The sequence below is a fragment of the Onychomys torridus genome, chromosome 8 (assembly GCF_903995425.1).
Source record: "Onychomys torridus chromosome 8, mOncTor1.1, whole genome shotgun sequence".
Taxonomy (NCBI): Eukaryota; Metazoa; Chordata; class Mammalia; order Rodentia; family Cricetidae; genus Onychomys; species Onychomys torridus.
The window spans coordinates 96,539,504-96,554,851 of record NC_050450.1 but is presented as its reverse complement, the minus strand read 5'-3'; the positions used below and the strand labels follow the sequence as shown (position 1 = coordinate 96,554,851).

Sequence of the window (15,348 nt, the reverse complement as noted above, 5' to 3'; positions counted from 1 at the left end):
CCTCTCGCTTGTGTGGCAAGCACTTTATAGACTGAGTCATTTCCCAGCTTGTTCAAGTTCTTACATTTGTATTTTATAACATACATACCTCTGCTTTGGGAAATCAGTTCACTTCATATTCTTTTTTATAATTTAATATCATTAAATTCATTTCTACTTTGATGAATCTTTACCTCACCCTTTATATGATAGTATCCCTATATGTGGGAAGCTTGTACTTCATCTCTAAATATATGTCTTCAAGTAATGTTTTTTAAAAAGGTGTGTGTGTGTATGTGTGTGTGTGTGTGTGTGTGTGTGTATGTGTGTGTTTCCAATCACCTTGGTTACAGATTAATTTAAACTGTAATTTTTCTCCTCTCAAACTGTGAACCTCTACTCTATTATCTTTCTAGTTTTGTTTCTGGTGTTTCTGGTATCATAATGTCTGGACAGTTATATAATATATTTGGAAGTTCAATTTTTTTTCCAGGATATATCCAAGCTCCATTGCAGTATTTATATTTTTTTAATGTGGTCCCTATAAAGGTCTATGCTCCTTAAACTTTCCTGCATTCTAACATAGGTCATTTTCAGACCTGTGCTTTTACACTGAGAATACTGAATGTAGAATCGTTTTTCTGGTTCTGCAGAGTGTTCCCTGAGATTCCATTATTTGACTTTTCTTCTTCTTCTTCTTCTTCTTCTTCTTCTTCTTCTTCTTCTTCTTCTTCTTCTTCTTCTTCTTCTTCTTCTTCTTCTCCTCCTCCTCCTCCTCCTCCTCCTCCTCCTCCTCCTCCTCCTCCTCCTCCTCCTCCTCCTCCTCCTCCTTCTTCTTCTTTACTTTGTAGACCAGGCTGGCCTCAAGCTCACAGAGATCCGCCTGGCTCTACCTCCCAAGTGCTGGGATTAAAGGCATGCACCACCACCGACTTTTGTCTTCTTAATCATCTGTGAAATTTGTGAACTTGTTAGCATTACATCATCAGCTAAATGCACTTAGTGACCCAAAGTTGATCAAAACATCTTTTCTCAAAAAGTTGTACAACTGGCCTAGGCACTGTCAAACAACAGCCTGAAATTGTTGGTGGTATGTTTACATACTCTTGCCTGGAGAGCTTTCCTTTTTGATATTTCCTCTAGTCCTTTCATTTTTAGCCTATCAGAGAACTTCCTAACAGCTTCATGTGTATCTGAACCAGATACACATCCCAGGGCTTGATGGAGCAGGAACTGAAATTCACATCCATTTAGCAGGGATGGACAGTCTCTGCTTCCCAGCACAAAGCCCCCCAAACTTAGCTTTTGCCAGGCAGCAAGCTAAAAACAGAGAAACAGAGACCTCCAACAATATTCCCAGGGCACAACCCTACACACTAGCATTAGTAGAAGTCAAAATAAACAGTTTCAAACTGTAAAGCCTACAGGCTTTGTTTGGGGCCATTTCCAACATTCTAATGTGCTTGGCACTGTTAAGGGGGACACCTGTAGCTGAAGTGAAACACATTACTACAACATGCTTCTTTAGTAATTGTGCTGACTCATTTTTACGTCAACTTGACATAAGCTAGAATCATTTAGTAAAAGGGAACCTCAGTTGAGAAAATGCCTCCATAAGACTGGGCTGTGATTTCTTAATTAGTGACTGATGGAGGAGGACCTAGCCCATTGTGGGTGGGGCTATCATGGGCTGGTGGTCTTTGGTGCTATTAGAAGGTAGACTAAGGAAGCCATGAGGAGCAAGCCAGTAAGCATCACCTCTCCACAGCTTCTGTCTCAGTTCCTGCCTCCAGATTCCTGCCCTGTTTGAATTCCTGCTCTCACTTGCCTTCAATGATGAGTGGTGATATAGGTGTGCATGATGTCCTCCCCAAGTGGCTTTCAGTCATAGTGTTTCATCACAGCAACAGTGCCCCTAACTCTGACAGAAAGTGATGTAATCTAAATATACTTACTAGAAGGAGCTGATAATTAAAATTTGGTCATCTTCACATGGTAAAATATATTTACCGGTAAAATATACTAATTAAACATAGGATACAAAAATATAATATTATATATAACAAATCAAATGAGAATAATAGGTAAAAGCTTACTTAATACTTACATAATCTTTTCTTTTAAAAATTTATTCTTTGAGAATTTCATGTGGACATAATTACATATTCTTTCAATAAAAGTATCAATATATACACATAAATATATACTAAAAATCCACATTAGATGGACATTATATATACACAAAAATTATGTTAAATTTTTCTTATGTAATGAAAAGCTATTGTATTTTATACAAAAATTACAAATAGAGATTATATATGAAACATAAAATAAATTGAAATAATTTACAAAAAATTAGTTTCTTAGAGTTAGAAATAACGTGAGTAGACATGAATAAAAAATTAAATTAGACTTTGCCTATAATATTTTAGTTTGCATACACAGTGTTAACAATACAGATTCTTCATAATACTTAGATAGTTGTAATAATTCCCTTTATTATTTCACAAATGTCCAATTTTCTCACAAAAACTTAACTTTCAAGAACTGGAGACCATTTGTTTCCTCTTGAGTTGCCCATTGAAAGAATCTGTTGTGACTGATTGCTAAAACAGTATTTACAGAACATTCAGAAGCACAGACCTGGTTAAGTTGAGCCCCTGCTCTACAGAAGCCAACATGTGGTGACCTTTTCCTTGTATGTTCATCCATTCCCCCAGAAAAGATGCATTTTTGTCATTACCACACTTCATGAAGGGACTTGAAGACTTTGAAATGATCATTCTGGCTTCAAAGATGAATCAAGGGATCATATTCCTTTTCATTCTCAGTCTCTGACTCAGCTCTATTGCTACTTTTGACAGAGCCTGGAACCTGCCATGTAGATAGGAAGGCCAGGAACTTATAACTTGCCCAATCCTTATTTTTAATTCCACATACTCATGTGAGCCTGTGTGTGGGTATCTACATGTGAGTCCAGTTCCTATGGAGGCAGTTTGATTCCTTGAAGCTGGAACTACAGCCATTGTGAGCTACCCGGTGTGTGTGGTGGGAACAGACCTCAGGTCCTCTGTAAAGGCAGTATGGGCTTTAACTCTGAGCCATTCTCAAGCCCTCACAAAGCTTTTTAAAAGTGAAATCCTTCTGAAGATGAGTGTGTCTTACCTGCTCTTTCATCTCAGCATAGATCTTCTCAGAGTTAACTTCTACCTGCCGCTTAAACTCCTCCAGGGCAGCATCCGCCTGCTGGGCCTGAGACCTCTGAACCTCAGTCACATGGCTGAGCTGCTCCTCCTTCTCCCTGCAAAGTTCATAAAGCTCCAGAGTTACATGGGAAAGGACGAAGAAGGGACTGGAGGGGGAAATGCTGTAACTATATTTTAATTTCAAAATCTTTAAAAATTAAAACATAAAAAAGAACTAGGGTTCAAAATTAGTTCTAAAACAAAATTCAAATTGCATTTTCTGGTCCATATTCTATAAAACTTCTCTTTCAAAAGCTGACAATTGAGCAATACATCTAGGTAGGGGAAGGAACAAAAACATACAATATGTATTTTGATGAGGATATAACTACATTCAAAGATTCCCCTAAAAACAATCTATATGAAACTATGTATCTCTACCTACAGTGTGGTATAGCTGTACAATGGAGTATTACTAGGCCTAAAAAGTAGGAACATTTTTATATATAGTGTAACATGGAGATTTTATGTATATATATAAAAATAGATAGATAGATAGATATAGATATATGATCTTCAAAATATTAAAGGAAGTAAAACAAATCAGTCATAAAAAACATATGTGATCCCATTTATGTAAAAAGTTCAGAACTGAAAAGCCTATATTTAGAAAATAAATCTGTTGCTGGGGACTATGGGAATGTGGGGCAGGAGATTGGTTACTTAATGCATATGTGGTTTCCTTTGAGTCATGAGTATGATATGAAATTGGATGGTGGTAATAGTTACAAATTGCTGTCAAAAATCGATCAAATTATGCTTTTTAAACAAGTGAGTGTAATGATGCATGAGTTCTACTGGAGTTTTTAAAATGCATGTCAGGTAGAAAGACACATGCATACCATCCATTGTCCTGCAGATGGTCAAGGCTCAGAGCCATACAGTGGCCTAAAAAGTTTTACTAGTTCACTTGCTTAAGATAGCCATAGCAACCATTCATACATCATACTGAAGCTGCTCACTCAAAAGGCATCACAAGGCAACAGAACTCTCCACATGTGGATAGAAGAAAAATATGAAGCTGTTAATTTATAATGCATTCAACTCCTGAAGTTCTGACTAGGCTCTGTGCATTGAGCAAAAATATTTGTGTATATCATTTTTCATTTCTCTTCACAATAAGCCCATGTGAGAGTAACTCTGTCCTTCCTCTTATAGAACAGGAAACTGGGGCTTGAACACATTTCTAAGGTGATCTTCCTCTGAGAGTTCCATGGACACCATGCCTGAGGTGGGCTTCCAGAGTGCCTGCTGGTGGCCGCCTCACTGTGCTGCTTTCCTGATGAACTAGGCTATCTTCCCTACTGGGTAGTTCACATAAACACACAAAACTGCCTATTCCTAACAGTAACAATGACTTATGTCAGGAGATAGAACACTTAACTCATGGAAATCGGTATGTGAATTTTATTTTATTTTTTGTTTTTGTTTTTTGAGACAAGGTTTCTCTGTGTAGTTTTGGTGCCTGTCCTGGATCTCACTCTGTAGACCAGGCTGGCCTCTAATTCAGAGATCCACCTGGCTTTGCCTCCTGAGTGCTGGGATTAAAGGCATGCACCACCACCGCTCAGCCAATATGTGAATTTTATCACAATGGGAGGAAACAACCTTCCCAAATCATTATGCTACTGCCTTTTAGAAGATGAGCAAAAAGAATTTGAACTTTCTAGAATTAATCAAGTGTGAGCTCAAAAACGTCCCTCTAAGATTTATTACTATAAGTTCTCCTATAAAAACATATATTATATAGAATGTCAAACTTTCTCCCTGACTCCAACCTGGAAACCTTTTCCAAAGCATGAGTGGCCAAGAGACTGACAGGAAAAAGTGGCATGTAGCTTTATTTAAGCAGGGCTCCACAGTCTCTTTATAATCAGATAGTATATGTGGGGGTTACCCTTCTTTCCAGACCCCATCACTACCCCACCCTGTGTTTGGGCATGGCACATCTGTACCTAAAGAACCCTTTGCATATTGGCAAAATAAACATACCATGAATCTTCATTTTCATGTATGGTCCACCTGTATCTATTTATCCTTTCAAATCGTCCTCTGCATCTATCTCCTTGGACCTCTAGTAATACTCACTGCAGTACACACCCGTGATAAACCACTGTCTTCCACCGGAATCCCTCCTCCACTTTTTTATGATAGCCACCGTTTGTATGCCCTGTGGTGTTTAAGGCTGCCCCACAGCATGTGACACCAGGCATGGGAACAAAGCCATTCTAATCAGGTTGCAGGCCTGACGCTACTCACAGTCACTGCACTTTACAGCAATGGGATACAGACTTCTGGAACTTTGAAAACCTTTCTTTCAGGTGTTTACCTCCGTGTGTGTCTGTGTGTCTCTGTGTGTGTGTGACCCACAGGCAGGAGCACACATGCTAGTTCACAGAGGACAGCCTCAGGTATACTCAGGAACCATGTACTCTTTGAGCTGGTAGCTCACTGGTCTGAAACACATCAAGCAGGTCAGGCTGGCTGGCCCCAGAGCCTGGGAGTTTCTTGGATCTGCCTTCCTACTGAGATTACAAGTGTGAGCCAGCACACTTGGATTGTTTGACATGGGTTCTGGAGACTGACCTCCTGTCTTCATGCCTGCATAGCAAGCACTTTATCAAGTGTGCCATCTCCTCATCCCCAGTATGTTCATATTGAACAGAAAGAAAATTATCTTTTCATCTACTACTTTTCCAACACATTTTAAAACAAATGTCTTCAAGGTTAATGGAGTTCTAAGTAACAAGGTCCCAATATCAGTAATGATTTTTACCAATTAACATTATAAACTCTTAGATAATAGTGATTAATAGCACATCATGTGGAAGATTTACCCCAAAACATCATTATATAAAAGATGAAACACTCTGATAGCTATTAGAGCATTAATTTAGTTTGGTGCATCTACACTCTCTATAGTATTCTGCCTAAGAGTCAGAAAGCCTTGAGCTGTATGTACAACTCTGTGATATACTGAATAAATGGGTTGACTGTTAAAATATTTGCATATTGAAACAATATAAAGGAACACTATAAAGTCACATAACTCTATAGCCACTACTATCTAAACTTCAGGAGGTAAATGGGTGTTCTCTGGTGGGATGGTCCTGAGTGGCAGCAAGAGGCTACTTGTTTCTTCTGTTGGAAGCAGGTGCAGAGAAATGCAGTTATGGTAGGTAACTGGTGACCCCATTTCAGTGTTAGGGGTTAGGCAGGGCAATGGCTGTTTGTCCATTGCTTAGAGATTACAGTGATTAATCTAAGTCATTCTTTAAGTCTTGGGAAACTCTTCAAAACACTTTAGAAATGGTTTAGATGAAAATTCACCAAAGACTTACCTATGTTTGGTCAGTCTATATGTAGAAAAGAAACACTACTGGATAACATTTGAAAATATCAAATGTTTAAACCATATAGTTTGAAATTATATACCATTAACTTACCCAAAGAAAATCTATTAACAATCATATAAAAATATAGGACCCAAAGCAGAAATATGCATTTGGAAATTATTTTATTATATGTATAATAATTCACATGAGGTTAAACACTTTAAATTTAATAGGGCAAATCTTCTCTTCATATCAGTTCAATGTACAACTAGGATCAGGATATAAAATCAGTCATCATCAATATATTTTATAGATCATTTAAAAATGTTTAAATAAATTCTGTGCACTAAAGCATGTTCTCAATTCACAACTTCTATCTTCATTGAGAACTAGCATTTAAAAAAAATGTTAGCTACTCTAATCACACAGTATAAAGCTAATTGTCAAAGAAGGTCTCACTCAATGCAAATCAGCACTTTTTGCTCAGTATGGCACATGCACTCATCTCCATTCATTTAGGATTCTTATACCTTAGTGTAGACTGTTTTTAATCTTAATTTAAATTAAAAATGATCATTGTAATGAGCTCCATTAAACTTACACAAGGTGCTGAAACAGAAGTCAAATTTTAAGCCTTGAAGTCAAAGGTCTGTTCCTTCAGGTCATAAGAATGTTGCTTCTTTCAACCGTGACTCCAAATAGTACATTGTACAGAGGCAAAACAGAAAAAAAAAGTAACTTTCAAGATTATTTTTTCAGTGGACTCATATATCTGAGAATTAATGTACCACTCAAATGCCTTAAAGCTGGACTTCCATGAAGATAAAAAGGTGGAAAGAAAATTTGCTTTTTAGCTCTGATTTATTTATGAAATTTTCCTCATCTAAATACATAAAGGATAAAGAAAAAAGAAGTTGCATTCTTACCCAGCCACAACTTAGCTCAGATTAAAGGATGCTCTGAAGTGCATGATTATTTCAAAAAGGGCAATAAAATGCAGGGGACTAATGGACTACAATTTGGTATTTCTTGAGCTTTACAAGCTAACGTTTATAAGTGCAGGCCAAGCCTAATTTGAAAATCTTCCTTTGGCACATTTCTGTAGCAGCACTTTTGATAACGATGGCTGTGGTCCAACACATATTTATAAGGCTTCACATTACAGTACACTTCATTTGCTGCCAGCTTGGCATCCCCACTGGAAACTCCAAGAAAAACAAAACAAAACAAAAAACTTCAAACAAGCCTAGAAAACAGCTCAAAGTCTCCATTCCTTTCCATCTGGGCTTGGAGCACAAGCTTTTCAAGAGGCAGTATCACCTACCTTTTTGGCTGCCAATCAGAACTTAAATTAATTAGACTGAGTCAGTAAAAAATGTCAGACCATTAACTGAGTATGATAAAATAAAAAATAAAAAACACCACCGCTTCATCCTTTTCTTCATGAGACACACTGGCCTCTGCTAATTTGTCTAAAACATAATGAATGCTAAAGAAACGCCAACACTTAATACTCTTCAGGGGTCAGAAAGGAATGTCTAATAAAACAAGTATCAGTATTGGTTTTACTATTGACAAGATACCAATACTGAAGTCCCCAATTGACCTGTAGAGTTAACACAATCCATGTGTTAAAAGTTAGAGGCCAAGTTACACAAGCCTCTAGAGAACGTCCAATAAAAGAAATGGGATCATCTTGAAGCCCTCTCAAAGATCAAGGCTTAACAACACCTTGACTTTAGCTCCTCAAGTCTCATGGTGAACTGTTGTCTTCTATAATAGCAGGAAATAACTCAAAACTACTTTAAAACACTATGTTGGTAGGGATTTGTTAGAGGCACAATAGAAAAATAGTACATTTGTAATTATCAGACACAATGTGGTTGAGGGTATCAAAGGTATTTAATATAAAATTCTTATAACTTATTTAAAAATACTCTGGGGAACAAAAGAAAAGAAAATATGAATAAATTCAGTTGTATTTCTTTGAATATATAGTTTGTGGATTTACAGTGACTTGATATCTAAATAATATTATCAGGTTAAAAAACAACATAAAAGTGAATTCTTTCTCCTAAATGAAATAAGAGCAAGTTTTAGTGATGAAAACCCAGGACTTACATACAGAGACTGTTAGGAAATCCAAGCATTCTTTGACTAGGATGCATCTGTTCAAACTGTCTCCATCCTGATAGTGAAGTCACTTCAGCTATGAATCAAGACGTCTAGAGATCAAAATGCTCAAAAGAGCAGCCAAGAACATAAAAAAAAGTCTATAGAATTCTCTTCTCACAGGAACTGAACAGCCCCAGAGCCCCAGCTACAAAGGCCAAACTCTAATACGAAGGAATATGATTGGTCGAAACATGCTGGCTATGAGTGGGTTATGAATTTCAGCTAGGATGATCATAAATTATTTCAAGTCAACTGAATTTTAATTAAGATTCAAAACAAATGGATTTGTCATAAATCTCCTGGTCTTCAGCTGTTGTTTAGGAATGTTCTGGTAACAAATTCTGAGATATACTCATTAACTATTACAAAAAAATCCCAACCAAACAAACCATAAAACAAGTAGAAGAAATGGTTCCCATCTTGGAGAAACATCAGTCAGACTAAGAAAAAGGTATGAGAGCAAAGAAGAAAATCAAACAGTACTGCACTATCTTCCATGATAAAATTTGTACAGAACCACGCATGCTGCAGGAATAGAAATGATGCAAAGAGGCAGTGAGTGTCTCCATGGGAATTAATCTCCAGAAGTGAAGAGGTCCTGAGTTTGGAGCTCTAGCACCCTCATAAAAAGCCAGGTGCAGGGATGTGCATCTTTAATGCCAGAACTAGGGGCTGGGAGGGACAGAAACAGAAGAACCCATGGATCTCATCAGCCAGTCCAACCAATCAGTGAACTTCATGCTCAGGAGGAGAGTCCGTCTCAAAAATAAGATGTAAAGTCATACTCCACAAACACGCATGTGCGCCCATATGTGCACAGATATATGGAACTCCATGTATTCTTGTACAGACACAGACACACACACACACACACACACACACACACACACACACACGCATATACACACATACACGCCCCCAAAAAACTAATTTCAGAAAACGTGTACCTAATAGAAGATAAAACTAAAAAAAATAAAGGCTTATGTCATTTAAAGTTTTATATAATATTTTTGTGCAAATAAACATGCCCATAATATGGACACACAAATAAAGTAAATGAACTCTTACTCTGAAGATCAAAAATCAATATTTTCATAGTACAATTTAAAAATCTTTAGAAAATATCTTTAAGAGTAAAATAAGGCTAATATACAAAGAAGAAATAATTCTTTAAAATTTTCATTCTTAAAGTTCAAAACAAACCCCAAATCTAGTGTTATTCTTTTTTCTGATTCCTATACGTAAGAAGCTACTAATTAAAATTTCCATGGAAATTACACATCATCTGTGTACAGTTTACTTTCATGTCCACAATCCAGAATATTATGTCAGTAAATAAGGAAATATATGTTTTTCCTATAAATGGTCAGGGCTAGATCTTCTGGAGCAGGCACAGAGCCATTTCTTGTGACCAGGAAAGAAGAAAGACGCTGTGAAGTCATTCAAGCAGAATGACAAGCTAACCAAAGCCAGATCAAAGGAGCGAAGAAAAAAGGCTGAAATGGGAAGCTGAAATATTTATTCCCTTCAAAACTATCATCCATGCCTTGTCCCTAGGCACTTGAATATTTCAAAGTTGCTGGAAAATATTCTCACTTATGTTCATCACTATGCACAAACAGATCAAATTTTAAGTAGGCATATTTTCTTCTTATTTATCAAATGCAAATGCAATATTTATCATGTGGAAGTCTTCACTTATTAAGAATTTCTAAGTGTTGTAATATTATTTCGGAGTGGCAATAGAAATGTTCTAGTACTTTGAATAACTGGTACTCCCACAACCTAGGACACTGTTAGTCTAACCAAGTAGTGAGCATTTAGACACAGCCTACTATGCTCATCGACAAGTAGGGTAGCCATATACTACTTCATTTAATTTTTATAGCTATAAAAAGTCATTATTTTAACACATAAATAAATGGAAATTCTATTTTCCCAATTTGACATAGTATATGACAGAATGACAAGTTGAACCAGTCATTATCAACCTTCCTAATGCTGTGATCCTTTAATAAAAGTCCTTCATATTGTGGTGACTCCCAACCATAGCATAATTTTCTATGCTACTTCATAACTGCAATTTTGTAACTTATGAATTAAAATGCAAATATCTGTGTTTTCTGATGATCTTAGGTGACCCCTGAGAAAGGTTCATTTGACCCCCACAGGGTGACCCACAGGTTGGGAACCACTGAGTTAAATCAATCCAGCTGACTACAAAGTCTAAGATGGCTTTACCATTTTATTTGTTTAAATACATGTGTAGGTGAGTAACTGTTTACCAAACTGCCATGTCTTTACAAATAATTTTAACCAAGACTTTATTACAATATATCCTTAAATATCTGCATATTGAATCACTTTCAAAGCTGCTGAAGTCTACAATGTTCTTCGAGCGTTTACTTAGCACTTATTAAATACCAGTTATATGTTCAATGCTAGATGTACAAAAATGTTCAGGACATTTTTCATGCTTTTCCTGGGGGGAACAGACCCTATACTGTTTGTAGTGCCATAAAAGCTGCACAATGATATGATGCAATACTTCAAGCAAACAACAAACAAAGGAAGTTGAAGTTGAGGAAATCAGTCAGTCAGTAACACTGCTTGCCACATAAGCATGAGAACCTAAGTTTTGATCCCCACACCTATGTAAAGAGCTGGGCACTGCAATGCACAACTGTAATCCCAGCACTAGGAAGGCAGAGACAGGTGGGCCCCTCACTCTCTGGCCAGATGATCATTCCAAATCAGTAACTTCCAGTTTCCATGGGAGACTGTCTCAAAAACTAAAGTGAAGAGCAATAGAGGAAGATATTTAATAGAGGAAGACACCTTTATTCTTCACATGCATGTAGAATCTTACACATGTATACAAACATGTGCATACATACATCATATCAGTACAAAAAATAATTCACCATACCTAATATACATGTTTATATTCACATGTGTGTGAGCTACAGAGGTACAACAGTAAATGTAAACGCTCAGTACAATAAAAAGCTTCCTAAAAGATTTTTTAATCTAGTAAGGTGACTAGGAATATGCAAAAGGTTTAATCCATGTGAATAGTATACGCATATAGCATGTTAAAACTGTGTGTGTGTACTTATAAAATGTGTATGTATAGACTACAGACTATATTTGGTATTTGAAAAAAAAAGCTTAATTTTCCTCAGGACCATCCTACTTTTGATGAAAAAGTAAATATTCATAATAACACTTATTTCAAGGACAAGATGTAAAAGGCGGGGGAAAGGGATTTCTAAAGATTAAAGTTATACTTTTACATATATTTAATAATAATCCCAGTACTTAATCTGAAACCATTTAGAGTTTGTTAATTCATTTCCTGTTAACATACTGAGTACTCATCAAATATCAAGCACAATACTAAACTAAGCATCTCTGAACTAGTACATCTGGTTACTAGCTTTCAGGGGAAAAATGCATTGAATTAATCATAATAATAGCAATCAATGGCCATTAATTGAAAAAGGACAAACATAAGTTACTATGGGCTTAATAAATATATATATTAATTATAATTCTTTAACTTAAATTAATGAATACAAATATAAATAAAGACAAAACTTCATAGAGTTAGCCAACAAGAAACTGGTAATAAAGTTAACTAAAGCATGTGGAAGTTGAGGAAAAGAAAAATGTTGACGTTCTACCATTCGGGACAATCAGCTGAACAACTGTGGAAGGGAAAGACAGGAGAACTCAAGGAAAGAACAGCACTCAGGCTGGGTGAGGTGTGGAGAACAGATAGCAAGACTTGTGGTGACTTCTAGAATCATCGGGCCATCTGAAATTCTAGAGAAGGACATACATGCAGTGAAGAGCACAATACCTAGTACTAAAGACAGATCACACACCACGAAAAGACCTGTGGTGATGGATGGAGCAGTGGAAGCTAAACTAAGGCACAGGAAAGAAAAGACACAGAACCCATGAAAACTGTCAGCAACCTAATGTCTATATTTAGAGTACATAAGAGAAAGAAAAGAGACAAGCATATGCATACACATTTGAAGAAATAATAGCAACATACTTTTTAACTTAGCAAAATTTATGAACCTACAAATTTAAGAACTATAAATTTAGGCAATATCCAGACAAATACAGTAAGCTACATGATAATCAAATTTCCCAAAAGCAGTAACAAAGAAAATGTTAAATAATAGCTAGAAAAGGGGCTAATCAGACTTTCCATAGCAAACAATGAAAGCAGAAGACAGTTAAGCAATGTCTTTAAAATGGTTTTGAAAGCACAGCCCTCAACTTAGAGTTCCATTACTGACAAAATCATCTTTCAAAACTACAGGTAAAAGTAAACCTTTCAAGACAGACAGAGGATTAAAGACTATCGTCAGGAGACCCACACTCCTGGAAGCAAAGCGGAATCTTTGGGGTTGAAAGGCAACAATACAGACAGAAATATAAGAATATAATCAAGATTAGTAATTACATGGGCAAGCTTTGAGATTCTTATATAACTAAGTGTCTTTAAAAATAGAATTATTTTAAGTAAAAGTAAGGCAAGGTAGTGATGGCTTTATAATACATAAAAGTAAAATGTATAATAAGAATAATTCATAGTTCAAAAAAAAGGTAATAACCCATCACAGGATTCTTATATGTAAACCAGTCTAATATCACTGAGAGCATATTATGACACCTTTAAAATATATAAGCCAAGCCATGAATTAACCTCTAAAATAGCAAAACAGCTAATAAAGAAAATTTAAAAAATAACTATTCAATCAAGTAAATCTATATTTTACATTTTTCTTTAATAAATTAACTGTGATCTACAGTCTATAATTGTCATACTCATCACTTTTTTTAAAAGACTTTTTTTTCATGGAGTGAATGAAAGTTTATTTTAATATCCTTCCCTGTCAAAATTATCACAAATTCTTACTATCAAAGTTTGAATTAGTGAAGATAGGCCACAGTCAATCTCTTAAAGGAAAAAGTAAAAAAGACAGAACCAGGCAGATATAATAAATATAAATATTCTTATTTAAAATTATTAGTGACACTAAATATAAATGGTCTAAATATTCTAAGTAAAAGGCAACGGCTGTCCAAAAATGATTGGAAAGGTATTAACCAACTTTATGTGTGCCTAGGCACTAAGATTCCAGTAGGTTAAAAGTAAAATATATATATATATATATTTAATATCTAAATTAAGGCAACAGAGTGGCTATATTAATATTATGAAAAGCAGATTTCAGAACAAAGAATATTGTCACAATAAAGGTCATTTCATAATACTTAAGGAGCTAAGTTTATCAATAGGAAACAAAAGTTTAAAACACAAGAAATACAAAACTTAAAGAACTACAAGGACAAACACATGCATAATTAGAACTGTCAATTAAACATCCTTCACTATTAATAATTCAGAAAAAATAGGACAGAGAAGAACAAACAGAAATTAAATAAATTATCAGAAAATCTGACCTTCATGACATTCATAAAACAGCACAACAGAATAAATAACCATTTCAAGAGTACATAGAACATTAATCAAAATAAACTGTATTCTTGGAATTAAAACAAATCTCAATAAGTTTAAAAAGGTCAAGCCAGGTATGAAAAATGTTACAAATTTAAGTTTTGACAGTTGATACAATATTCTTCACCTCTGATTTACTAACATAATCATAAACATATTACTATGTAAAATAAACATTAAAATTATGAAAAAAAAGGCCAAGTCAAGATTAATCTGGGCAGTATTTACAAACATTGCAGATTTATAAAATGTGAAGAAGAAGAAGAAGAAGAAGAAGAAGAAGAAGAAGAAGAAGAAGAAGAAAGATGTTTATCTCTGAGAAAAAAGAAAAGATATAGCCTAATGATAGTCTTTCTTATATCAAAATTGTGAATAATTATACAACATCAACATTAGTTAAATGTAAACATGTGTACTGAATGTTTGTAATTCTCCCACATTCTATAAAATGCCCATACAATAAACACTTTGGCTCTTTCAATAAGAAAAGTTCCCTGCCTGTCTTTCACAGACTAATAACCCTTCACTGGGAGAAATGAGAAGTCTTCAGTTCCTTTCCTCTCTATTAGGACTGGCCTGTCATCAGTGTCCCTCTTTTCACTTCACATAGTCCCTTGGGACAAACTCTGAATGTGGGCTGGTGGGTATACTTAACCTCATGTGGAATCATTTCCTGACCTCCTATTTTCCCAAATTAGTTCAAAATTTAACAGGAAAAGATGGTGTGTTATGTTAGCCTCTAATCTTTTCTAAATCAAAATGTTATAAAGTTTTTAGATTTTATACAAGTTTGAAGAGTTTACTACTGCTGGAAAAACAAAACAAAATTCCCAGGCGTCTACAGTACAGAATTAAACCATTCCCATACTAATTCAGACGTTGTTAGTAATAATTTGTGGTAATTTGATAAGGAAGGATATTAATGTTCACTCTCATTTATTCCAAAAAAGTCTCCTCTTAAAATGTAATGCATGTGGCAATTACAGTCTATAGACCATAGTTAATCTATTTTTAACTTCATTTTCAACTAAATAAATCCCCCAACTCACAGTAACTGAATAAAATGCCTGTA

The 15,348-nt window shown here is 35.3% G+C and overlaps 1 protein-coding gene across 1 annotated transcript in view; it reads right to left on the bottom strand.

Annotated features, from left to right (window-relative positions):
• Positions 1-15,348, bottom strand: part of Cep112 (centrosomal protein 112) — a 385,003-nt gene that overhangs the window by 241,160 nt on the left and 128,495 nt on the right. The window contains exon 19 of the mRNA XM_036195322.1: positions 3,145-3,280. Coding sequence (XP_036051215.1) covers positions 3,145-3,280 — 136 coding nt within the window. The remainder of the gene's footprint in view (positions 1-3,144; positions 3,281-15,348) is intronic.